Source organism: Hemibagrus wyckioides, linkage group LG25 (assembly GCF_019097595.1).
Source record: "Hemibagrus wyckioides isolate EC202008001 linkage group LG25, SWU_Hwy_1.0, whole genome shotgun sequence".
Lineage (NCBI taxonomy): Eukaryota > Metazoa > Chordata > Actinopteri > Siluriformes > Bagridae > Hemibagrus > Hemibagrus wyckioides.
In genome coordinates, this window is record NC_080734.1 from 7,600,897 (window position 1) to 7,626,388 (window position 25,492).

The 25,492-nt window shown below is 39.1% G+C and overlaps 1 protein-coding gene across 1 annotated transcript in view; it reads right to left on the bottom strand.

Moving 5' to 3' along the window:
- Positions 1-367: 367 nt before the first annotated feature.
- The window catches only part of zdhhc14 (zinc finger DHHC-type palmitoyltransferase 14), a 31,827-nt gene continuing 6,702 nt past the window's right edge, over positions 368-25,492 (bottom strand). The window contains exons 2-9 of the mRNA XM_058379513.1: positions 21,431-21,591; positions 15,301-15,459; positions 13,767-13,904; positions 8,216-8,264; positions 6,309-6,411; positions 4,546-4,655; positions 2,600-2,702; positions 368-2,335 (exon numbers count right to left, since the gene is read on the bottom strand). Coding sequence (XP_058235496.1) covers positions 1,946-2,335; positions 2,600-2,702; positions 4,546-4,655; positions 6,309-6,411; positions 8,216-8,264; positions 13,767-13,904; positions 15,301-15,459; positions 21,431-21,591 — 1,213 coding nt within the window. The 3' untranslated portion in view covers positions 368-1,945. The remainder of the gene's footprint in view (positions 2,336-2,599; positions 2,703-4,545; positions 4,656-6,308; positions 6,412-8,215; positions 8,265-13,766; positions 13,905-15,300; positions 15,460-21,430; positions 21,592-25,492) is intronic.

Sequence of the window (25,492 nt, forward strand, 5' to 3'; positions counted from 1 at the left end):
TAGGTGCCAGATACCACAGCACACCTTTAGGGATCTAGTGGAGTCCATGCCTTGATGGGTCATTGCTGTTTTGTCAGCAAAAGGGGGACCAACACGATATAAGGCACATGGTCACAATGTTATGCCTGATCGGTGTGAATTTAATGAATGTTGCTTCCTCGAATGACATGTCAAAAAATGATTTCTGATTGGGAACACAAGGAAAATGCGCCATTCGGAATTACTAGAAATTGTAAATAATTTTATATACGGGATTTGAAAAGTCTAGAAAATGAAATGAAATGAAGCAACTTGTGTGAACAGAACCTTAGCCACGCCCCCTTTGGAGAATCACTCAAGCCGTTTCCAGACAAAACTGTAGATTCCATACAAACTTGCAAATTTATTGACAAGATCATCACCTCTACAATGGGAAATCATTGAACTCGTATTTGGCACATAAATCACATCACCATAATGTGTGATTCAGACATATCAAAAAAGATCTGATGCAATATAATCACCCATGTTTATAAGCCCACTGTCATATTGCCATATTGCCAGAACGATATTGTCGACAGAAGCCCAGAGAGATGTAAAAAGGCAGTGAGATTGCATTTACACACCAACTGTCTTTAGTCTTCAGCGCTATAAGACATCCGCCGTCTGAATGATGGACTGCGCGTGACGGAGAGCGATGTGGTCCTTCCAGAGCTCATGAAGGATTCTGAAGTGCTATAATACTGGGACATCTTTGTTTCTCAATGACACAAGAAGCACAAGGAACAAAGGTCAGTTTTGTTTACATGTACTCCAAACATGATATTTTAACACGTGAAAATATCCTGAATAAAGGTTAATTTATCTAAGAAATAGAGGAATAAAACACCTGGGTGGCATGCTGTTAGAGAAAAATAATCCAGGGATGGTGTGGCGCGTCCCGAATACCCAGCGCCGTTCAACTAAAAGCTGTTTATTTTCCAATAACAGCACATCCTGAAGTGTTTTATTCCTCCTACACCACAACAATTTGCTAATGTTAATGATTTTTCATTTACTACTCAGCACCCTGTCGTACCTTTTTTTTTATCCATTTATAGTTACATTTCAAGGAAGCCAATTAGTTCAATCACGTTAAGGCAGCTCTAAATGTTCCAGCACCAGCCTTTAGCTCTTTAAGCTCTCACTGGAAGTTAATAAGACAAAAAGCACAGCTTGTTACATAGTGACGAGAAACGTTCTTCATCCTGAAAAACATCCTGTGGTTTTACGAAGTGATGACGGAGATTCACGCTGTACATGTTAAATAAACATCTCACCATAAAACATCACATCAATGAATTTTGCCTTTTGTTAAAATGTTCAGATCGTTAATCTGCCTAATCCTTAGATTATGTGACACATCCCTTTTAATCGGTCGCCATTACTATTAATATAATCCTTTCATTACTTTCATTGAAACAAAAATCCAGAATTCAACAGCGGCTGTATTTATAAAATACATATTTCTAGTCCTTTTCTTTTCTTTTTTCTTTTGTTTAATTTTAAAGCTTGGAAAGTTCATTTCCCAAATAAATCAGCCAAGCGAAATTTCCTGCCAAAAGAATATCATTTCAAAGCTTGCACTGATTAAAATGCTCTAATTTAGGCTTAGTAATCTGATGTCTGTTTTATTGCAGTGTCCCAATAAGAAAGATAAGATATATTTTCCTTCACCCGAGATATTTTCACTTGCTAAGATATCTTTTGATTTGATTCTGGTCCATTTTGAGGCGTAGTGCGAGAGCGCTAACAGATCAGCTCTCCTGCGTAACACACAGACGAGCTGGAAGACTGCTCTTGGTCCTTTTTTTTCTTTTGAGGCTGTTTTATCCTGTTGTGACTGAAAGGTAAACTGTTACTGGAAGTGTTTCACCGTCTTATAAAGATTCAACTATGGCTTTTGGCTCCGTGTTTTCCGGGGTTGTTACACGGAGCTGAGTTTCACCAGGCCGCGGACCGAATCCTCGTGCAGCGAGTCCTGGCTGGCCGGGTCATACAGCTGTGCCAGGTGGGCGGCGCAGGGCAGCGCCATGGCCGGGGAGGGCATCTCCTCGGGGCTGGCAAAGGCCTCGTGGCTGAGCTGGTGGTGGTGGCAGAGGCTCTCGGGGTCGTGTAAAGCCAAAAGCTCACCCCCACAGCCCAGACTGGTAGTGGAGGACGGCAGAGAAGGGTGAAGCGTGCAAGGCATAGCCATCGGCGGTTTGACCTGCAGGACGGCGCCTCCGCTCAGCAGCACCGGCTGGGCATGAAGAAGAGGCGTGGTGGCGGCCTGCAGAACGAATTTGGTGCTCTGGATGCACTGATCTTGGTGACACTTGGAAAGAGGAGGAAAAAATATCAGGAAATATGTGTGACAAGAGTTTCTCTTTAAGAAAACACTGGATCTGTTCTGGAAAGCTCGAGACTATGCAGATCATAGCAGAATAAGCAGACTCTCACTGCTTTTTTTGCAATATTAATGCAGCTTAATGTGATTTCAAGCAAGCATGTGGCGGGTGATTTTAGGGGATAAAGACTTTAACTGAATAAACACCTGAATGATTCCTTTAATAATTTTTGGCTTATACACACATCTTACCATGTGACTCTGGAGCTGAGTTGTAGGACACGCGTTGGTCCCATTTGACTGAGCTGCTGGCTGAGGGGCATCTGGTTCTACAAGACCTCTCCTGTCAATTAAACTGAAGGAGAGAGAGAGGGAGAGACGGAGAGAGAGAGAGAGAGAGAGAGACAGGAGCAATTAGCTGCTTTGAGCAAAAAGAGCATGTGAGTCACTGAGCGTGGGTGAACACGGAAGAATGAATGAGCTTGAGGGAATCAAGAGGGTCTCTGCCTCTGCCTTCCTGTGTGTGTGTGTGTGTGTGTGTGTGTCTCGCAAGGCACTTCCTCCCACTCCGCATGCCCACACATGGAACAGATGGCAGCCACTTGTACCAGCCCTGAACCAAGCTCTGTTTTGATGGAAACTTGCTAATGGTGTGCAAAACTCTAATGTGTGTGTGTGTGTCTCATAAACCTCCTCTACATAAAGCAGAGGTGCCGAGGCTCATTCCGAAAGATCCTGATGATTTTCCACTGCGCAGTTCAGTGTAAACACACCTGGCTCTGATCTTCAAATGCTTCAGATTAGGACTGGAATCAAGCTGCACAGTGTTTATGCAGGAACTGAGCAGAGCTGCCGTGATATAAACTATAATCAGTGAGGAAGAGAGAAATGAAGCACCTGGCATGCCTGAGATACAGACTGACTACTGATAACTTCCAGATGCTCAAAGTCACATCATGGGTTAGGAAATGTTAAATATCGATTAGGCTTTAATAGATTCTTCTCAGATACTGCCATGACTAAAAATTTCTGTCTTATTTACAAAAAGCTCATTGTCTTTGTACTCACACGCGTATGCTAATTAACGTCATTCGCCTGTAAGTTTCCAAGCACATTCACGGCACAGCTGAGGCAAAGAGACAGCTGAAAATGACTAAATCTTGCTAAGTCTTCCAGCAAATGCAGCGTAGCTACAACGCAACACACATATTAAGTCATGTTTTGTTGAGATTATTTAAGTTTCCATGTCATAGTTATGGTTTATTTCTGTTTATATTTAATGTAGTTGTGTTGTGTTCAATAAAAGCAGTGCACATACTGGACCCCTGCCATTGGGTCTGATCTGCTACTGAGGGCGATTTGATCCTCGCCATCGGCAGTGTCCGTCCCTCACGTTCATACTAGAATGATACATTTCTGTTTTTTACATTTATATTGAACTTGACGTGGGTTAATGTAGTAATTTAATAGTGAGGGCAAATCAAAAAAGGCTGGTTAAAAGCAGTAAATAAAGGAAATAATTAATAAAAAAATCATCAGAGGATCAGATACGGTAATCGGTTACGAGGCAATAATTAAAAGAATACATTTGGAGGTTGAGTGTGTGTGCCCTGCGATTGGTTGGCACTCCGTCCAGGGTGTATCCTGCCTTGATGCCCAATGATGCCTGAGATAGATAGATGATAGATGATAGATCGGATGATCGGATGATAGATTGGATGATCGGGTGATAGTACAGACAATGAAATGAAATTAAATGAAAATTGGACGATCTGGCAGCAAAAGGGGGACCAACACAATGGTCATAATGTTATGCCTGGTCAGGGTATAGGAAGTGTACTTGAATGGAAAAACTGCAGAATTACAAATAAAGCAAAGGCTGTATGGTGAGAGCTCGCTTTTAAACACCAGCATGCTGACGTCTCTACAGCTCAACTGGCTGAGAAGCTCATAAAGCTGCTGGTAGGGAGTGTAGAGACATCAGTCATATTCACTCACGAGCAAAGCGCTGAACTCATCACCAAGCCTAATCAGATCCTGAATCACTGGCTGAATATAATTACCTCCTGAGCATGCAGATGAAGATCTCAGTTAAAAAATGGTTCCTCCTTTACAACAAGCAACAGCAGGGTGATTTATTGATAGAGAAGAGAGCATGAACGGCAGTAATAGAGTGGGGTCGAGTGACGCTGGCTCACCTGGGAGGTAACGGGCTACACAGAGCAGCGCAGCAGTTGGTGAGGATGTTGCCGTAGCTGTAGGGGTTGTAGTTGTCTTTGCCTCGTTTGGATGACCACGAACCTTTAATCTGGAACACACACAGGCATAAGGATGTGAGAGGGTTTACAGGAATCTCAGAGTATACAGGAAAAAAGGAAATCATTAATGTTCTGCTTTACAAACAGGAAAGTAAATTATATACAAGTGAAAAATAATACAAGTATTTAAAAAGAAGTCATCTTATAATCATTCATATCATTATAGTACATGGCATGGCCTTTTTAGGATGAATGAGAATTCAAATAATAAACAGTTATAATATAATATAATATAATATAATATAATATAATATAATATAATATAATATAATATAATATAATATAATAATAAACACAATTACTGTATGTATAATATATACTCTACACAACAATTCCTTCATAGTATACTTATTATTATTGTATGTATTTCACTGTTTTTAGCTAAAATATCTTTAGCCAGGCAAAAAGATATGAAGTCTTTTAAGTGAAATAAAAATGCAAGGAGTGAAAAATGTTTTAAAATAGTAGATTGTTTTTTAACCTACAGGACGAAAATCATTTCTCCATCGTTTTGATAAACTATTAAAAGCCAAGAGGACTGATCCTCTAAAATATATATCCTACTGTCTGAAAGGTTGCCAGACTTAGTTTTTTCTAAACGTATTATAACAGTTGAAGTACTGGATTTAGTTATGTAACTAAAAATAAGGTTTCTTTTAGTCATGGGGCTTTAAATCTCACACGTAATAACAGTCCTACATGGACATGTGTTTCTTGTTTCCTGTTTTATAAAAACACACACACACGCTTCCTCTGGGCCAAATAAAGCCTGCTTTCCAATCTCTCATACCTCTCGAGCAGTCCCTTTGATCAATTCTTTGCGTTTAATATGACCAGATACACAAGTATGGGGTTATATAACTCCCTGAAATATCTGCTGTATTTTGTGATACACATACAGGAAATGAAACTGTGGAATGAAATTGGCCATGATTTTGCATTTTTTTTATGTTATAGTAATATGGAGTTCATTTCCATTCATTTCTTGGTGTGTGTGTGTGCTTCTCATGAATTATAGTGATTATGATTGATACGTTCAGGTTGTACTTTACACTTTATGAAGTTTACAGATTAAAAGAGTCAAATTTCATTTAGTTTCAGCCCCGTCCCCTTCAGCTCTCTGGATCCATCCATCTTGGCCCCGTGCCATTATCTCTCTAGAGCTATTCACCCATTCCTGCCTTCTTCATCCCTCTGAAGCTATCCATCTGTCCCTGCACACCTTTAACTCTCTGGAACCACCTACCTGGCCCCGCCCTCTTCAACTCTCTAGAGCCCTGCCTTCTCCACCCTCCAAATATATTCACCATTCATCTCTCTGAAGCTTTATAAATTTGACCCCGCCCACTCCTAGAAAATTTGCCAATTGTTTTTCATAATAGCAAAATGAATAATACACAGATAAAGAATAAGAACACTCGCAAACATCAGTTGGAGTTTGATGAATCTGATGAAGCACTCAGACTAGTCTTGCCATCCCTATGTTTCATATACAATATGCTAAAGAAAAAATGTTTAGTCATGTTTAGCTCATTCTCACAATCCTGGGTGATGTTTAGTTAGCACATGGTACAGAGTGGTAAGGATAAAAGGAGCGTGAGATACAGGCGAGGGAGTAAGCGAGTGATGACTGTGATACTCACGTCCTCATTGGTGGTCAGGTTGGAGCTGATCAGGTAGGTGTGGAAACCCGACAAACCCACAATGGACCAGATGGAGAAAAAACACACGACCACCTCCAGAACAGTGTGCCAGTAAAGGAAAGGAGAACACAGCAAGGTTTCCATGGCAACACAGCCTTGTCTTTCTATCTCTCTCTCTCTCTGTCTCTCTCACACACACACACACACACATATGCATTCTCTCTTCCTGATACAAGAGAATTAGTATTGATCATCCGTACCGCAAACAGCTGGATTAAGTCCAACAGCTGGATATGTTCTTCTCACAGCTTAGATAATGATCCATGTGTATCACAGACACTGATACAGGATGCATCATATCAGACATGGACACTAAAAAACATAAAGGGCTTTTCAAACCGTTAATAAATTACAATCTTATGTGATTTTATTCAAGTGCTTGTGTTTAAATGTGGTGGTCTAGATCCTGTTGTAAAATTCCTAGCAACCTTGAATCGTGTGACCTTCATACAGGTAATCTTAATAATCATAATGGACCACTTTCCCTGTCTTATTCTAAGTTAACAATTCTAAATAATGCTGTTTATTGTGTTCTCTGAGGATGGAGAGATAGTACAACACGAGCAATTTTCTTTGTCAGATAATAATCAGAAGATATTGTAATATAAGCTAGGCAAGGACTAAAAGAGAAACCTCACAGATTTGTTTTAGTCACATTTCCTTTACATCATTTCTTAAGAAGTGAATGGTACAGTCCCCTCATTGTAAGCCGTAGCCCTTCCCTACCTCCTAAATCCCACTTTAACCCCTAAACGTCAGTGTTGACTGTTTCTGCTTAGGTTTTAACCCAGTTTATCTTTTTAGTTCATGAAGAGTTCAGCTGCCCCACTTTTACCTTTTAGAGGTTTTCTGTGGACATCAGGGATTTTCACCTTCTGAATAAATTTACTTTACTGCTAAGACACTTAATCCACTAACTCAGCCAGTTATCAGACCTTTCAGGTCCAGGACTGGAGCTGCTCTACCGCTGGACTCCAGCAGTGGGGTCTGGGGACTTGTGGGATTTTTACATTTATTTACATGAGTGGAAATCACTATATTTATTCTTATATGCATTCAGACAGACTGTTTGACTGGCCACTTAAACTGAATGAATTTAATCCAAACTTCAATAACTCAAACACAAGCAGCCTATAAAGAACGTCAACATGCAGAGCTCAGGATTAGAAAACTGTAAATAAATCTCTTAGCTTATAAATCTATGACGTTAGCTTGTAAATCTAATCATCGTCATCACTATAGTAATAGGTTCATTTTAATGTACTAGTTTATTAGCAGTTTGTAGCAATGTTGGTTCTGTCTCTAAGTTGTGACTAGCCCCTGCGACTAGCCTTATGTCCTGTGGTGCATGATGGGAATGGTTAGTGAAGAAAAGTGTCTGAGGATCCACTTGTTTGACAAAAATAGTTCACATAGTGCACAAGTACATGATTTGAGACAAAGCTTTAGCCCGAGAGAGAAAGAGTGTGAGAGTGTGTGTGTGTGTGTGTGTGTGTTGTTAGGCAGTAAGCGAAGCCTGACAAGCTGATAATTCACTAAAAGCAGCAGGTGGACTTCAGCTAATGAACACAGCCATAGGGAGCCTCATCAGAATCAAAAAGTAGTAATCATCTGTTTCTCCTTTTCTTCCTCACCGAACTCCATTTGTGTCTCTACACGGCTTTATCTTTTCATAAAGAGCAAAAGTGGGTGTTCTTTCAAACCTCCTCTCTGACATTGCTCTTTGTCATTGGGGTTTGGAGGTGTGAGAAACCAGAAATAGACTGTTAGCATGCATCCTCCCACTCTCCTTTCAGCCCACACACACACACACACACACACACACAGTTATTTTTTCAGAAGGATATCTAGCTGGGCTGTCTTTGAGGGCGCTGAGAAACCCGGTCCGGTTTGATCCTGCAGAAATTTACAGAATAAACAGAAACCATTCATAGCTATCATTCAGCTTTTTATATTTATTCACATAAACAGCTTTTGTATTATTCATCCATGTAAACACAACAGCAAAATAGCTTTCACTCAGTGCTGGAAGGAGCGTTATAGTTGAGTGAGCTTTAATCTGGAGCACGCCTCTAACCTCCAAGAGCATTTTCATACCTATTTGCCTGTTAAAGCAAAAACTATACTTCTGGTTTGTTTTGTTTGTTGATTTCACACTGCACACTGAACTCTATTAAACAAACCAAAAAGTTTGAGGGGTTTAGTAAAAGTTCACTTCATTCACTGGTCAGAAATAGTGTGAGGGAAAAGGTAAACAAACCATTGCTAAGTGCACTTAAAATTAACATAGTTATTAAAGAAAAGAACAAAGAGTGATGTGATAGATCAGATGATTATCATGGGGCAGTGGTGGCTCAAATGGTAAAGGCTCTGGGTCATTGATCGGGGTTCAAGCCCCAGCACTGCCAAATTTTGGGCCCACTATTGGGCCCTTGAGCAAGGCCCTTAACCCTCTCTGTTCCAGGAGTGCTGTATCATGGCTGACCCTGCGCTCTGACCCCAACCTCCAAGGATGGGATATGTGAAGAAAGAATTTCACTGTGCTGTAATGTATATGTGACAAATAAAGGCTATTTCTATATCATAATGTAAGCTGCATAAATAAGTATATAGGTCCAAAAGAACAGGATTAGTCTCAGCTTGTGTCTCGGTCAGTTTAATAGCTGGCATCCACAAAAAAATATAAAAATTGTTAGAACCGAAAATACACAGCATGTAGAGAATATTTCAGTATTTGGGTTGATTCAGGATCGAATCACATTCTCACAGCAATTCTTCAGTGCTGCAGAAGCACAGCAAGGCTCAGATTCTCTCTGACTGCTTGCTCTGGTCCTCACCTGAATGTGAATGTTGTGTTCTCACCTACACAAAATACAGCAGGGTCTAACCTCACACGGTTCAACCAAGTTCAAACTCACTGATGAGTTGAATCAGAAGGAAGAAAAATGCAGTCTGTATAAGACCAGGATTTAGACACATCGTACTAGAGATGAATTAAAGTCTAGTGTGTTTCCACTGACCCTCAACACAATAATACAAGAAGCACAGAGAGACGTACCTGTAGGAGCTGACTCAATATCGGGGATTAGTCATTATGAGTCGGCGAGCATTGTGTGACAGAAAGGCTGGACTGAAATTATTATTAACACATTATATATGTAGTGTGAGGTCATCCGGTCAGGACTGCCCTGAATTTAAATCATAATACTAAATATTCAACATATAGGAATGATAGAGCGATCAGGCATGACATGAGAAGTGAGAGGTGAAGTTAATAACACTGATTATCTCCTCATCATGGCACCTGTTAGTGGGTGGGATATATTAGGCAGCAAGTGAACATTTTGTCCTCAAAGTTGATCTGGGCAGAAAAAGTGGGCAAGTGTAAGGATTTGAGCGAGTTTGACAAAGGACCAAATTGTGATGGCTAGACGACTGGATCAGAGCATCTCCAAAACTGCAGCTCTTGTGGGGTGTTCCTGGTCTGCAGTGGTCAGCATCTATCAAAAGGGTCACGGACAGCCAAGGCTCCCTGATGCACGTGGGGAGAGAAGGCTGGCCCGTGTGATCCGATCCAACAGACGAGCTACTGTTGCTCAAACTGCTGAAGAAGTTAATGCTGGTTCTGATAGAAAGGGGTCAGAATACACAGTGCATGATGTGTTAGAGCTGTTTTGGCAGCAAAAGGGGGACCAACACAATATTAGGCAGGTGGTCATAATGTTATGCCTGATATGGACTCTGACCACTTCCTGATTTTAGCAGTTATTTATATACTTCTACACAGGATACTACAACTACGATAATTTAGAGATGTGGTGTCCAGTCTTATCCAGAATGGGCCAGTTTGGGGCAGGTTTTCTTTCCTGTCTGGTTTAATCAGATAATTTTGGCTTTCAGTAGACTCAGGAATGGCTTCTGACTGGACACTCCAGTTTCAGGGCAATGTGCTCATACACACCATTATTGATGAGCCATGACATGACTTCATGTTCCTTTCATGGACGATTTTTTTTTTGGCATCTAAAAACGCTTAACTATCCAAGTAACCTTTGAGGACAAAGATTTTCCAAGACCCTACGAGCACGTAAACGTGACACAGGTTGTTGGATTTAGAAATTATTCTATTCTCTAATTTCTAATTTTCTATATTACATGTACTTGGATAATAAAGATTCAAATGCAATAGCCATAAAATGTAGATTTTTAAAGAACAGATAAAATAAGCACTGATCTCAGCAATGATTATACAGTACAAATCTTGTAAAGACCTCTCTCTACGTCAGTGTTTCGGCATAGCCGTAGTAACGAGTATAAATTTTCCTTTCTCTCAAAAACCGATCTCTTGTGTCCTGTGAAAAATCACTGCACTTTAAAAGCCAGGGGGAAAAAAAACCCCACCATGCTCCTGCCTTATTTTTCATCTCTACAGCCATGAGCTTTTTTGAGTGCTAATGATTTGTAACACAATCAAAACCATATGGAGGCAGAGTCACAGCTAAACATGACTTATGCTTGGTCTGGTAAAATCATGGATTTCTGAAGAAAGCATTCAGGGCTTTACGTCTGCCGAGACCGAGACGGTAAACAGCAGCTGGTTCTGTTCTGTGACCTATAAAGTGCTTGCTGGGACAGGAAACTGGCTCATCAGCAGTGTCCAGACTCCGCAGCTCTCCTGGACTGCCTCTAGAGCTGATCGATGTGAGGAACTGGGACTAATTCATTTCATACCATCATACACTACATCACACTGGAGGCAGCAGCAGCTCCAATATGACATTTTCTATAAGAAGATGGTCTGGAGGTGTGAGCTGTGTGATAATATGCTGTGTGATGCCTTCGCCTCGACTGCATAGACTTTGTCTAAAATAAATTTTACACGCATTCTTAGTCGGCTCTTATCATTAGTTTAGCTTAGATTTAGAAAAACGACAGTTTTACTCAAATAAACCCGAACAGATTTAAAACAGAAGAGATTTAATTCTTACAAAAAACGTTTTCTTTCTCCTTCGTTATACGTTTGCTAAATGGCAGAAAATGTGACACTGCTGCTACTGTGTCTCGAAAGCACTTCATAGTCACTTAGAAGGTTTCCAAATTTAATACGCATTATACACTTAGGAAAGGTGACTTTGGTAAAACGAGGCCTGGTGGTTAGCACATTTTCCTCACACCTCTAGGGTTGGGGGTTTGATTCCATCCTCTGCCGTGTGTGTGTGTGTGTGTGTGTGTGGAGTTTGCATGCTTCCCTGTGCCCCTGGGGTTTCCTCCGGGCATCCCGGTTTCCTTCCCCAGTCCAAACCCATGAATTTTAAGCTGATCGGAATCTATAAATTGTCTGGAGTGTGTGTGATTGTGCCCTGTAACAGACTGGCATCCTGTCCGGAGTGTACGTTGCCCTGAGTCTTCTGGGATAGACTCCAGGTTCCACACAACCCAATAGAATAAGCAGTGAAGGGAATGGATGGATAGATGGATGGACTTTGCTGAGGTGTCATCAGGAATCTACCTAGTTCTAGCTAGCTATTACTATATTAGCTTAACTAGGCTAAAAGAATATCATAGCGTCTTTCAACAGAAAGAGAAGAGAATACTTCTACACAAGATACTACAATATATTAAAATGCTAAAATATATTTGATAAAAACAACCTGTTAGAAGATATTTAAAAATCAAGTAAAGATAATTTAGAGATGTGGTGTCCAGTCTTATCGAGAATGGGCCAGTTTGGGGCAGGTTTTCTTTCCTGTCTGGTTTAATCAGATAATTTTGGCTTTCAGTAGACTCAGGAATGGCTTCTGACTGGACACTCCAGTTTCAGGGCAATGTGCTCATACACACCATTATTGATGAGCTGTGACATGACTTCATGTTCCTTTCATATTTTGGCATCTAAAAACGCTTAATTATCCAAGTAACCTTTGAGGACAAAGATTTTCCAAGACCCTACGAGCACGTAAACGTGAAGCAGGTTGTTGGATTTAGAAATTATTCTATTCTCTAATTTCTAATTTTCTATATTACATGTACTTGGATAATAAAGATTCAAATGCAATAACCATAAAATGTAGATTTTTAAAGAACAGATAAAATAAGCACTGATCTTTCAACAGCTACATGGTGTTAGCATATTTACACACATGATGTGTTCTCTGTAGGGGATGAACTATGGGATGTGGTAGCTAAGTGGTTAAGGTGTTAGACTACTGATCAGAAGGTTGTATATAGGAACACCAAGCTGCCACTGCTGGGCATCTGAGCAAGGCCCTTAACCCTCAATTGCTCAGTTGTATGAAAAATGAGATAAATTGTAAGTAGCTCTGGATAAGGGTGTCTGCCAAATGCCAGAAATGAAATGTAAAATGAGCTACTACATCAGGTTTCACTTCTATTAGTCCAGAACAAGAATCTGAAGGTGTCAGGGACACAAATTTACCCAAACTAGACAGCTAAAGACTAGAAAAGGTCCAGCTAAAAATTTCTATTGAAATGGATAGTGAGTGTAAATCAGGTGAAATCTTGAGACAGTGGTTGAAGTCCTATGGTTTCTATGCAAGTTGTTGACTCATGAAATATGAAACCGGCTAAAATGACAGAATATCATCTTGAATTCAAGCGCATGTCGTATTACTAAATAAACTACAGATGCGATGAGGAGTGCTCATCAATATTGACACCAGCATGAGAAATCTACTCAGTATTAATCAATCAGGGTTCTCAATAAAACATTACATTTAGCAATGTTTACTGTCTGCTGCTATCAGTGAACTCCTCATGCAGTTCATCTTGAAATTTTCCATCTGGAAGAATAAATAGCTCACTGATTCCCAAGCAAAGTTCTCAGTGCTCGCTGGACTGAAGTGCTCTCATGTGTTTCTCTGCACACGCTCACATATAAATACCTTTATGTTTGTGTGCGTGTGTGTTGTAAGATGTTTTCCCAGATATCTTGTATTGCAGGAAGATGCTGTAGTTCCTCCAGCATCAGCACAGATTGCAGTCTGCGCTAATCATTAATCATGAAGTCATTCATTCTTTCCTGTCACCCAGTACCAGATGCTGGTATCAGAGCATTTTGTAGAGTGAGGTTAAATAGGAACAGTATAGGAGAGATCTGTATGGATGCATATAAACCATATCCGGTATATAAACCATAGATATTTTGTTTCATTTCAAATCTAGTCTGAAATCAAAATTCACGTTGTGCATCAATTCCGTACGGACTGCAGTCAGTGCTCTGTGCTGTAAACACTCTTTAAGGCTGACAGTGAACAGCAGTGGGAGATCAGAATTAAAGTAATGATACTAAAAGTGTGCAGGATGAAGTGTAAATCCCTGTGAACCCTTGACACTCGGAGTGGTGAGTGGGAGCCGGCGTGGGAAGGAAGTGTTACTCACTCAGAATGACGTGGGTGATGACGAAGGCGAAGATAAAGATGGTGAGGAAGGACAGCGAGAGAATGAACAGGTAGAAGAAGCGGTAGTTTCGCTTTCCCACGCAATTGCCTACCCAAGGGCAGTGGTGGTCAAAACGATCTGTGGGAAAAAAAATATAGACTTTTTTATAGCCAATACATTCACAGACTTTGTTATATGGTTTATTGTTTGTTTCTATAGTAACAACGTACACAGATATTGTCATAACTTGTTTACCTATGCTTGTGGATACTGCTGGAAGTTGCAAATTTCCCATTGGGATGAATAAAGTATCTATCTATCTATCTATCTATCTATCTATCTATCTATCTATCTATCTATCTATCTATCTATCTATCTATCTATCTATCTATCTATCTATCTATCTATCTATCTATCTATCTATCTATCTATCTATCTATCTATCTATCTATCTACCACAATATATCAGTCATAATAATAAAAAATCTGATGTTACTTCTGTAACAAGATTAACATTTATGGAAGGAGTCTCCAGTGTCAATTGTACAATTTCTGGCACAGAATAGAGGACTTTCTGGGATCTCAGTAAAACAAACAGCTGTTATTTTTGTCTTATTAACTTCTTAGTGCCAAAAGGACCTAACATTCTATAGTATAAAATATAAATTTAAATGCTTTATACCTTACTTAAATGACATGAATCCAATTTATGTTATGTAGTATGAAGTTATTCAAGGGTTTGTTGAGAATATATTTTGAGCTCATTCAGCCGCTTTTAAACATAGGATAACGAATCAGTGATTAAACTTGACCAGTGGTTACTTGTAAAAAAGAAAAAATAAAGAAACCAGCAATGGACCAACCAGCTTGTGAGATCAAGCATTATTACTTTTCCCTATTTGTATAGAACTATATACTGTGTGTATATATATATATATATATATATATATATATATATATATATATATATATATATATATATATATATGCAATGGCAGGGTCCGGTGTTTGTAGCAGATCATTCGATCCGCATGATTTGGCACAGGTTTTACGTCAGATGCCCTTCCTGTCGCAACCCTCCCATTTTTATCCAGGCTTGGGACCGGCACTGAGAGTTAACTCTTCAGTGGCTGGGGTGGTGCCCTGCCTGGGAATCGAACCCGGGCCATGGCAATGACAGCGCGGGATCCTGCTGCTGGACCACCAGGCCATAAAAAATATATAAAAATATAAAAAATATATAAATATATAAAATATATCTTTTCTCTAAGGAATACAATGTACTTTGAAATTTACTCTCTGAAATTTGAGTTAAAAGTACAGCATTAAAGTTATTCCAAAGTCACTGGAAACATAAAAACAGGATTAAAGGTACGGTTAAAGGTTAAACAGTTAAACTTTCCAGGGTTTAATTGTTGTTCCAGTGAAGGGATCATTAACAGTTTTATGTAGAAATTCATTGTTCTGTAAGAATTCGGGCAACTAAGAACGAAGAGCTTCCCCCATTTTTTTGTAGAACACTTCTGTGACTTACCCACACAGTTGTCACACAGACTGCAGTGTGAGGCTCTTGGCGGTCTGAAGATTTTGCAGGTGAAGCAGTATTTCAGTTTGACCGTCTGCCCGTTGATTAGCACCTCTCTGGTCCTGGGAGGAGGCCGTGAGCTCGCACCAGTCACACCATTAGCTGCGTCTGTGAACCACAAAGCAACACATACAGAATGGCATTTTTCCTGAAGATTAACAACAGACCAGAGTTTTCCTTTTCTCTCAGTCCAGGCAGGAGGAGTAAAAAACAAGAAGAACAAATCTGAATCTCAAATCTGAAGATGCTTCCAAATGATTTTTTTAAATACTACAGGGTTTTATGGCCATGTTTCTGACCCCTCTTGTCTCAGCTCCTGTCCTGTCAGTGGTTTGTTTCCTGGTGGTGTTCAGCTATCCTGTGTTTAGTTCTTTGTACATTTACACTACATTTTTCTCCAAGTCCATGTCTTGTTTCCTGTTTCATATATTCTCTTGTTCTATATTTTTCTGGTTGAGACTCTTTCTCTTTCCCTTAGTTATGATTCTGAATTAATTCTTGTTTAGCTTTGCCTGTCTGCGTTTCCATGCCTGCTACAGACATTATGGATAATATGATTTTTGGTTTACACAAGCTGTCTCCTGCCTCTCACCAATCCAGTACAGTTACATATTAAATGTTTCTTCAAACACCTTTTTTTTTTTATCCCTTTCATATCACTTCATGCTGTCAAAGCTTCCTGTGTAAACCACACCAACATTTTCACTGGGAATTTACACCTATTTCTATCTATCTATCTATCTATCTATCTATCTATCTATCTATCTATCTATCTATCTATCTATCTATCTATCTATCTATCTATCTATCCTATATTGCCAAAAGTTTTGGGACACCCCTCCGAAAGATTGAATTCAGGTGTTGTTTTTCAGGGGTTGGGCTCGTCCCCTTAGTTCCAGTGAAAGGAACTCTTAATCCTTCAGATTCATACCAAGACATTATGGACAATTTCATGCTCCCAACTTTGTGGGGACAGTTTGGGGATGACCCCTTCCTGTTCCAACATGACTACAAACCAGTGCACAAAGCAAGATCCATAAAGACATGGATGAGTGAGTTTGGTGTGGAGGAACGTGACTGACCTGCACAGAGTCCTGACCTCAACCTGATAGAACACATTTGGGATAACTTAGAGTGGAGACTGCGAGCCAGGCATTCTCGTCCAACATCAGTGCCTGACCTGACCTCTATCTATCTATCTATCTATCTATCTATCTATCTATCTATCTATCTATCTATCTATCTATCTATCTATCTATCTATCTATCTATCTATCTATCTATCTATCTATCTATCTATCTATCTATCTATCTATCTATCTATCAAAAATGGATAAAAACACCAACTTCACACTCCACCACTGACCGTTACAAAGCACTGACACCGAAGACTCCTTCCCAAAATGTCAAATAATAAAACGTCACCAAGTCAACCATTACATTTTTTCCCTTTGTTTAACAATAACAAAGGCATTCATTATTACTCTTGCAGAGTGTCTGTCATACAAGTCTGTCCCTGTGAATTAACTGTTACTATAGAAACAACATATCCGTATGAGCACTTGACATAATCAGGGACTAATAATAACTACCGGAATTACTGTCAGAGCCGCTGTTAAAGAAAAAGATTGATAATAAACTTCATGAAATGGCGAGAGGACCCTGATGAAGGAGTATTAAACATGACTGGAACACAGAATAAGCGTGATCTGGCATGCTGTGGTTATCCAGCACTGATGTTGAACTCCTACGCAGCTACACTGAGACTCATCTCACTTCTACATGCTCTTTCTGCCATACGCAGCACTTTCAGCTGACGGTTAGATCAGCAGGAAACAGAGGCCTGGGGCAAAATCGCTGGCTATAACGCCCTTCAGAATATTTATCCGAGCAGCAGGAATTATTTTTACATTTGACTGTCCGTACAGGCAGACTAAACATCACTGATTTACTCTCTCTCTCTCTCTCTCTCTCTCTCTCTCTCTTTCTCTCTCTCTCGTGAACAGAGCAGTTGGGGGTCGCATTACAACATTATGTTGACCTGCTGGCTTCCTGCTGCAACAACTCTATATGGAAGTAAGGTTTCTCTCAGTGCCGGTTCTTGTTGTACCAAACCCATCCACCCCCTCCACCCCACCACCACCACCAACTGCACCGTTTCATTTACATATTCGAGCTCTAAAGGCGACAGAGTGTGCACTAGCGAAGCCATCAGTCCTGTGGTGCATACTCCCGAGAAGTAAATGCTCATCACTTTATAATGGTTGTACTCATTAGGATACATAATCGGATCATAAATATTGTCCATTATTATTTTGTATTTTTCCATCCCTTCGTCCATCCATCAACCTTTTGCACTAAACGGTTAGATTTTACACAAGCTAATTAAATTGCTATTTCACCACTAAACATGATTTCAATACTTAATTATATTTTAATTCATTTTAAATCATCCATTTTTTCCCCCCACAGTGTACTCTCAATAAAATAAAATAAATGCTAAACCTGCATTCTAGTGTATCTAGCTAATGTTTACAAAGAAATCTAGCTCACTAAGTTTGCTAATGTTTCCTTAGTTTAATGCTAAGAGAGCTTAATAACACATCCTAAGGTCAATTCTCATAACAGCTAAAGCAATAAAGTAAAAAATTAAAATAAGATCCAGAAGAAATGTTGTGCATTTTGGTCATATTTGTATGTTTGGGGAATATGTTTATGCCTATAGAGTGTGAGGAACTCTATAGCGGTCATGCTAACCTCACAGATCTGCTTGTTTTCACACATCGGTTTTCATGATATTCTGTGAATTATGCTTCTCACTTGCCATGTTGTGAATGAACATACAACATATTCTTTAGCTAGCTAGTTCATTTATGGTATAGCTAACTATTACTAACACCAAGGCTAGCTTCCACTCTCATATACATCTTGAGCAGCTACACTGACAGTTTGCACACATTTTTTTTTTTGGAACAGTAGGAGAAAAGTTGTAACCTCTCTTTTATTCTTACACAGAAATCTGTACTGATTAGCTCATGGTCGGAGATGTTGCTAGCTATCATGTTAAAGCTTGGACTAAACACCATTGGAGATCGAGTCCTTCATTTCCTGACCTGATTATGAGCATTTCACCATTTTTCCACCATTTTTCCACCATTTTTCCAGATTTCTTGACATGATTATTCAATTCAACTCCATTTTATTTGTATAGCGCCTTTTACAATGGACATTGTCTCAAAGCAGCTTTACAAAAGAAGATAAACAGAGAAAGGAGAGGGGAAAATAAATAAATAAATAAATAAATAAATAAATAAATAGAAATAAAAATAAATTATTAAATTAAATTATTAAACTATTCTATTCTTATTTTATCCCTAATGAGCAAGCATGTGGCGACGGTGGCAAGGAAAAACTCCCTGAGATGATATGAGGAAGAAACCTTGAGAGGAACCAGGCTCAGAAGGGAACCTCATCCTCATTTGGGTGACACTAAACAGTAAATAATGTATCTGTAACTGATTAATGCCCTTTCTATAACAGCAATCAATGGCCCATGAGGAACTATTAGGTCAGTGTAGTTTCTGATTATGAATGTCACCATTTTTTTTTTTTTCTGACTAGATTATGAATATTTCACCACTTGTTCACCAGTTTTCCAGATTTCCTGACCTGATCATGAGTATTTCACCATGTTTTCACCATTTTTCACCAGTTTTCCAGATTTCCTGACCTGATCATGAATATTTCAACCATTTATTCACCAGTTTTGTAGATTTCCTGACTGGATTATGAATATTTCACCACTTGTTCACCAGTTTTCCAGATTTGCTGACCTGATTATGAATATTTCACCCTTCTTTCACCGTTTTTTCACCAGTTTTCCGTTTTTGCGCAGTAGCAGACGCTGAGCAGAGAATCAGTTAAAAGCATACACATGGTGAGAGGAAGGCAGATAACCTCAAACCTGCTCGGTCTAAATCCGAGTCTCTCTAGTTCAGTCTGCACATCACTGAGCCTCAGGAAAAGACGTGAGAGGAAGGTCATAACGGTATGTTCTCTGACAAGATTTTTCATCTTATGCAAAGACAGCGGCATGAAATGGGAAATTTATAAAAAGCACAGTGGAAGCAGAACTCGTGCAGAATTGAAAGATGAGGGTGCTGGCAGAGAGACAGGAAAGTGTTTTAAATAGCTCGGGTGGTGCTCCTGTTCTTCTCTCTGCTTACACTGCACACATCTTTAACTGTTATCTAATCAGACTCTTAATCATCCAGATCATTCAGGGTTCAGCTGTAGTGAGTCAAAGCCATTGGACAACCCGCGGTCATTTTTCCCTTCATTTTCTTTCCCTTTACAAATTGCTTTACATTGGATGACAAAGGGTGTTTTTTTTTTTTTACTGGCTCAGTAATTTATTGATATCAGAAACCAGAACTACCAAAAAATAGTGTATTTTCAATTCATTTCAATTCTATTTATTTGTATAGCGCTTTAAACAATGGACATTGTCTCAAAGCAGCTTTACAGAAGTATAAAAGAAATGATTAAGTTTAAAGTTACTATTTTATCCTTAATCAGCAAGCCTGAGGTGACAGTGGCAAGATCCCTAAGATGATATGAGAAAGAAACCTCGAGAGGAACCAGGCTCAGAAGGCAACCTCATCCACATTTTAATAAGGTTAATCAAAGATAATAACTAAATCACCATCAGTGATTGAGTATTGATAGTTTATTTGTGGCACTAACTTCATTGCTATGTGTAATCTAATTTCTCTCACTAGGAAAGAAATGCAGCATCTGTGTGCAGATGCTGTCTAATATATGAATGAAATGTAAGGCATTACAAGCTTCTTTGCTTTTAATTCTTTATTACTTTTGCTCAGACAGGATCTCGACATCTTCTCAAGCCCAATGGCCCATTTATCTTTTCTTTATTTTGATTTTTTTGACTGTAAATATGCCCTCGTCCACCAAAACTCCCCACGTGTACAAGAACTCAGGGTTTTAAACACTTGCTCAAGCACTACTCATTAAAAATAGGTTCCTTCCATCCTCCCAAATTTTGAGTCCACTGAACATGTTCACTGCTGTGTCGCTGTCTTCCGCTGCTGTTTTGCTGCAATGCCGACACCGGAGGAGGATGACAACAGTGATACACACAGCGGGGAGAAACCGCATAAATTCAGATATCTGATCGTTTTCATTTGTGTTGCATGCCTGTATATAGGATATGTATCCAATCTAGGATTATATATGTTATCCATAAGTTGCTCTGGATAAGTCCATGCAAAATCAGATCTGTGTCATACAGAAAGTGGGAGATCAGTGGTTAAGGTGTTGGACTACTAATCAGAAGCGATTTTGAATCTGAGGACCACTGAGCTGGCCCCTTGACACTCAATTGCTCAGTTATATAAACAAGATACATGGAAGTGACTCTAGATAAGGGCATCTGCCAAATTATGTAAATGTAAGCCACAAATGTATATATATATATATATAAATTCTTGATCAGAATATACTCAGGGTATACTACAGCTGGCTTCATGATTAATACAACAAGATGCAAGTTCTTAAAGGCCTGATGAAACTTTCTTAGAGTTTTTATTTTGTTTAACTTTTTATTTAAAGCATCTGTTATTGTTTTTCTAATTTACCCCCAGCTCTGATCTAACTGAATATCCCAGGGTTAGAGACATGTGGCATTTAGATGCTAACAGATACACTAGCACTGAGATTAATCATGCTAACTGAGTGAGGTAAGCACAATAACAGTGGAAGACTGTACAACTTTATGAATCTTAAACTTTATTTAACTGAAACAAATGAACTTTCAGATAACGTCGGTTGTAATGTTTGCATTATTTTCTGTACATTATGTAAAGTACTTAAAGTATTAATGTACTTTAAGTAAACAGTTTAAGTTAATGTCTCTTACAGCCTGGAAAACACTGTACCATGACCACAACATACAAAATTATTTAGATTTTTGATTAGCACTGTGATCACATGATCATCACCATTACTCAAGACAGAAATGAATTAGGAAGATAAAGGGAAACACAGCAACATGGTCCTACCTATCTGCCTCTCTACATCAGCCGCCTCATCCGGAGTGGCTCGGGGCAGAACGCCGGGGTCGCTGAAGCTCGCACGGAGGAGCATGACCATAACGAAGAGGAAGAGCACACCACCGATGGCTGGAATGGCTGGACTCAAGTTAGAGGCCAGGAACGGACAGCTGGACGAGGCAGATGAGAAATATTAGTGTGTCAGGAAATAAAGAATTAAACATGACGGGACATGTTGTTAAAACAATCAACAACTGGATGGTGTTAAATGTTTCAGAACAGAACATCCTGAAGTGTTTTCACAGCAATTTGCAAACAATTATCTTGGTTTTCTATTAATGAATGAATTTTTTTATCTATTTATAGGTACATCTAATGTTCTGGAACATCCATTAGACTAGTTCCTGTTATTGCTTATGTTAGAGCAGCTATGGATGTCTCCTTCCTCATATTAAAGACTATACAATTTAATTTTTATTACATTATTAGCCTTAGAGTAAATGGAGTCTCCACCATACAAGTCCCGGTGTAAGTTGTTACCATAGAAACAATAACCTATTAGAACATGTACATTAATATAAACCACTTGATCAGAGAGAGTCATATTTAGCTTTATTGTCATTTCTGCTATATGTAAAGGACATACAGAGGATTGAAATTGTGTTTCTCTCAGTCCTACAATGCAGCTGCAAAAACTATAAATGATTAATTGGGCCTGACTAATCACAATCGGGATCAGGATGTGAGATGTTCAATTCCCAGGTCCACCAAACTGCTTCTGCTGGGCCCTTGAGCAAGGCCATTAACCCTCAAGTGCTCAGATATATAGGGGGAAATACATTGTAAGTCACTCTGGATAAGAGCGTCTGCCATAAACGTAATCGAGAATTGATCAATGCTGTAGTATAAAAAGATTGAACTGTTACACTTAAAATAGATAAATACAGAAAACTGATTTTCACCAATGACCAAAAGATGACTGTTGGTGACAGTGGCAAGATCCCTAAGATGATATGAGAAAGAAACCTCGAGAGGAACCAGGCTCAGAAGGCAACCTCATCCACATTTTAATAAGGTTAATCAAAGATAATAACTAAATCACCATCAGTGATTGAGTATTGATAGTTTATTTGTGGCACTAACTTCATTGCTATGTGTAATCTAATTTCTCTCACTAGGAAAGAAATGCAGCATCTGTGTGCAGATGCTGTCTAATATATGAATGAAATGTAAGGCATTACAAGCTTCTTTGCTTTTAATTCTTTATTACTTTTGGTCAGACAGGATCTCGACATCTTCTCAAGCCCAATGGCCCATTTATCTTTTCTTTATTTTGATTTTTTTGACTGTAAATATGCCCTCGTCCACCAAAACTCCCCACGTGTACAAGAACTCAGGGTTTTAAACACTTGCTCAAGCACTACTCATTAAAAATAGGTTCCTTCCATCCTCCCAAATTTTGAGTCGACTGAACATGTTCATTGCTGTGTCGCTGTCTTGGATCGTTTGGAAAAAAAACATCTACCAAATATAAAATGAACCATTTCGGGACACAATCCATTTCAAATCATCTCCATAGCCTCATTCCCCATAGCCGTATGAGTAGCACTGTGTTAATACCCGTCCTCTCGCTCCTATATTTATTGTAATGTTTGATGCTTTCAACCTACAGGTGGATGATGAAGTAATGGAAACACAACAGGCAATAAAAAGTAATAACAGCAGCCGCTTGCATTGAGAAACATTCTTCTGCACGTCAACACATTGAACACTTTTTTTCTTTCGTGAAAAATTGCTCCATTCTTCATGAGCAGCAGCTCCTCTGTAACAGCTGGTATCAAGCAGTAGGGGTCGGATTTCTTCCGGCACTTTCCGGGAAAGAAAAATCACCCTTTCGAATATAAAACACTGAAAACGACTGAAATATTCGACCTCCTTTAACTGCCTCGAGGTCGAAAACTGTGCCTTTTTACAGTCAGTAAGAAATGTGGGTTTTAATAGATAAAGGATTGTAGTGAAATTAAGAGCAGAAGCCGGGTCTGCTAATGGAGATGACGCGAGAAACAAACAGCCTATAGATCATTATAGCATACAGGTGAGAACATACAGGTTTCATTCAACGTTTTTCAGTGCACATTAGGAGAATCCTTAGACCCCATGTGAAAAATATCTGCATTCTTCTTCAAAGGTAACGGTCATCACAGTGTTTTAATGAAAGTGTCCATGATGAGCTCATTGTGAGGGCATCATCCTGTTTACTCTGTTTACCGTGTCTGCCTTTTATTCGAGAGTTTAACAGCCGCTCTGATTAAGCACTTCTCCGTCAGTGTGCATGTCAGTCTCTATTCCTCCTCCTCCTCCTCCTCCTCCTCCTCCTCCACAAAACCAGCTTTAGCATATACCTTCATCATTTTCAGACAAGATTCACATCATCTGTGAGTCAGACACTTACAAGAGGTTACAAGATGGCTTTGTCCAGCAGAAAAAGAATCTGTAGATGCATGTTCGGTTAGAAATGTGATGCCTCCACTTCAAGGTTTGCCATCTTCTTTAATAATACTTTAATTAATAGTTCATTAATAATTGCGACTACAGGGAGTTGATTCATTTTTTTTTTCTATAGCATTAGCTCTGACAGTAAGGGTTTATTTCCAGCTGGTTTCCACATGGCAGACCAACTGCATTTATCTAACACTAATAATAACCTTTATTACTGTTTATTTAATGAAGAGAGGAAATCATTTATAATTAGGCATTCGTTTAATTAGACATTTTTGGAAGGAGTCTCCAGTGTCAGCTGGAGACTTTTTCATTCCAAATGTTTTCCATTTTAGGACTTTAGGATTTTCAGTTTTACTGTAACAAGATACGGTGGCCAAGAACTGCAAAACAGAATCAATCCAGAAACACAATAACAAATCGTAAAAGGTAGGTATAGTTTGCGAATGGAATTCTTACCTCTGATTGGACGAGACATCGGTCACTCAAGATATACAGGAAGTCCAGCAGGCTGCAGCAGTAGAAGGTTTATTCACGTGTACATGAACACAGCTCTGTTCTTATAACGCTCCTTACATCCTTTAATCTGGAATAGTTTTGTCTTCGAAACATACCTGCGTTCTTTAGTTTTTAGACATCGCAAACTAATATTTAAGCCATGATACACTATCAGGTTATCCAAAATCACGGCATATGGACGTCCTTCCTCAAAGTAGAGTTAAATAAATTCCACTTTCTTATAAATATGCATGTTTGTTATTTTCTTTAAAAGATTTAAAGTTGAAAAAAATGGTTTACACAGAACTCCACACCTGTACAAGAAATAAAGTTACACAGTTTCCTACTATCTTGAGTGACAGATGTCTCATCCAATCAGTGGTAAGAATTCCAGTCGCAAACTACACTACCAGTCGAAAGTTTGGACACACCTTTTAATTCAGTGGTTTTTGTTTAGGGATTTATTTTCTACATTCTAGAACAATACTGGAGATTTCAAAACTATGAAATAACACACATGGACTTAAGTGATCCATATGTAACAACAACAAAAAACAGTCAGTTGTTATTTTAAGACACGAAGGTCAGGTGTTCTGGAATAGTTCTTGCAAGAACAGTATTGTCAAGTGCATTCGCAAAACCCATCAAGCACCATGATGAAACTGGCTCACATGAAGACCATCCCAGTAAAGCAAGACCAAAACTGACCTCTGCTGCAGAGGAGAAGTTCATTTAGAGTGACCAGCCTCAGAAATCACCAATTAACAGCACCTCAGATTAGAGGCGTTATGAAGGCTTTACAGAGCATCAGTAGCAGACATATCTCAATATCAACTGTTCAAACCAGATTATTGTGTATTTCGGCCGCCTTCAGCATTGTTTTCCAATGTAGAAAGAAATAAACATCAGGAAAGACCATGGAATTAGAAGGTGTGTCCAAACTTTTGACTGGTAGTGTACGCCTACCTTTTCCGGTATTGTCTGAATTGTGCCCTATGTTATTGGATTTGTTATTGTGTTTTGCACGTCCTGACCACTGTAACAAGACAATTTGCATTGTTTTTTTTAACTTAT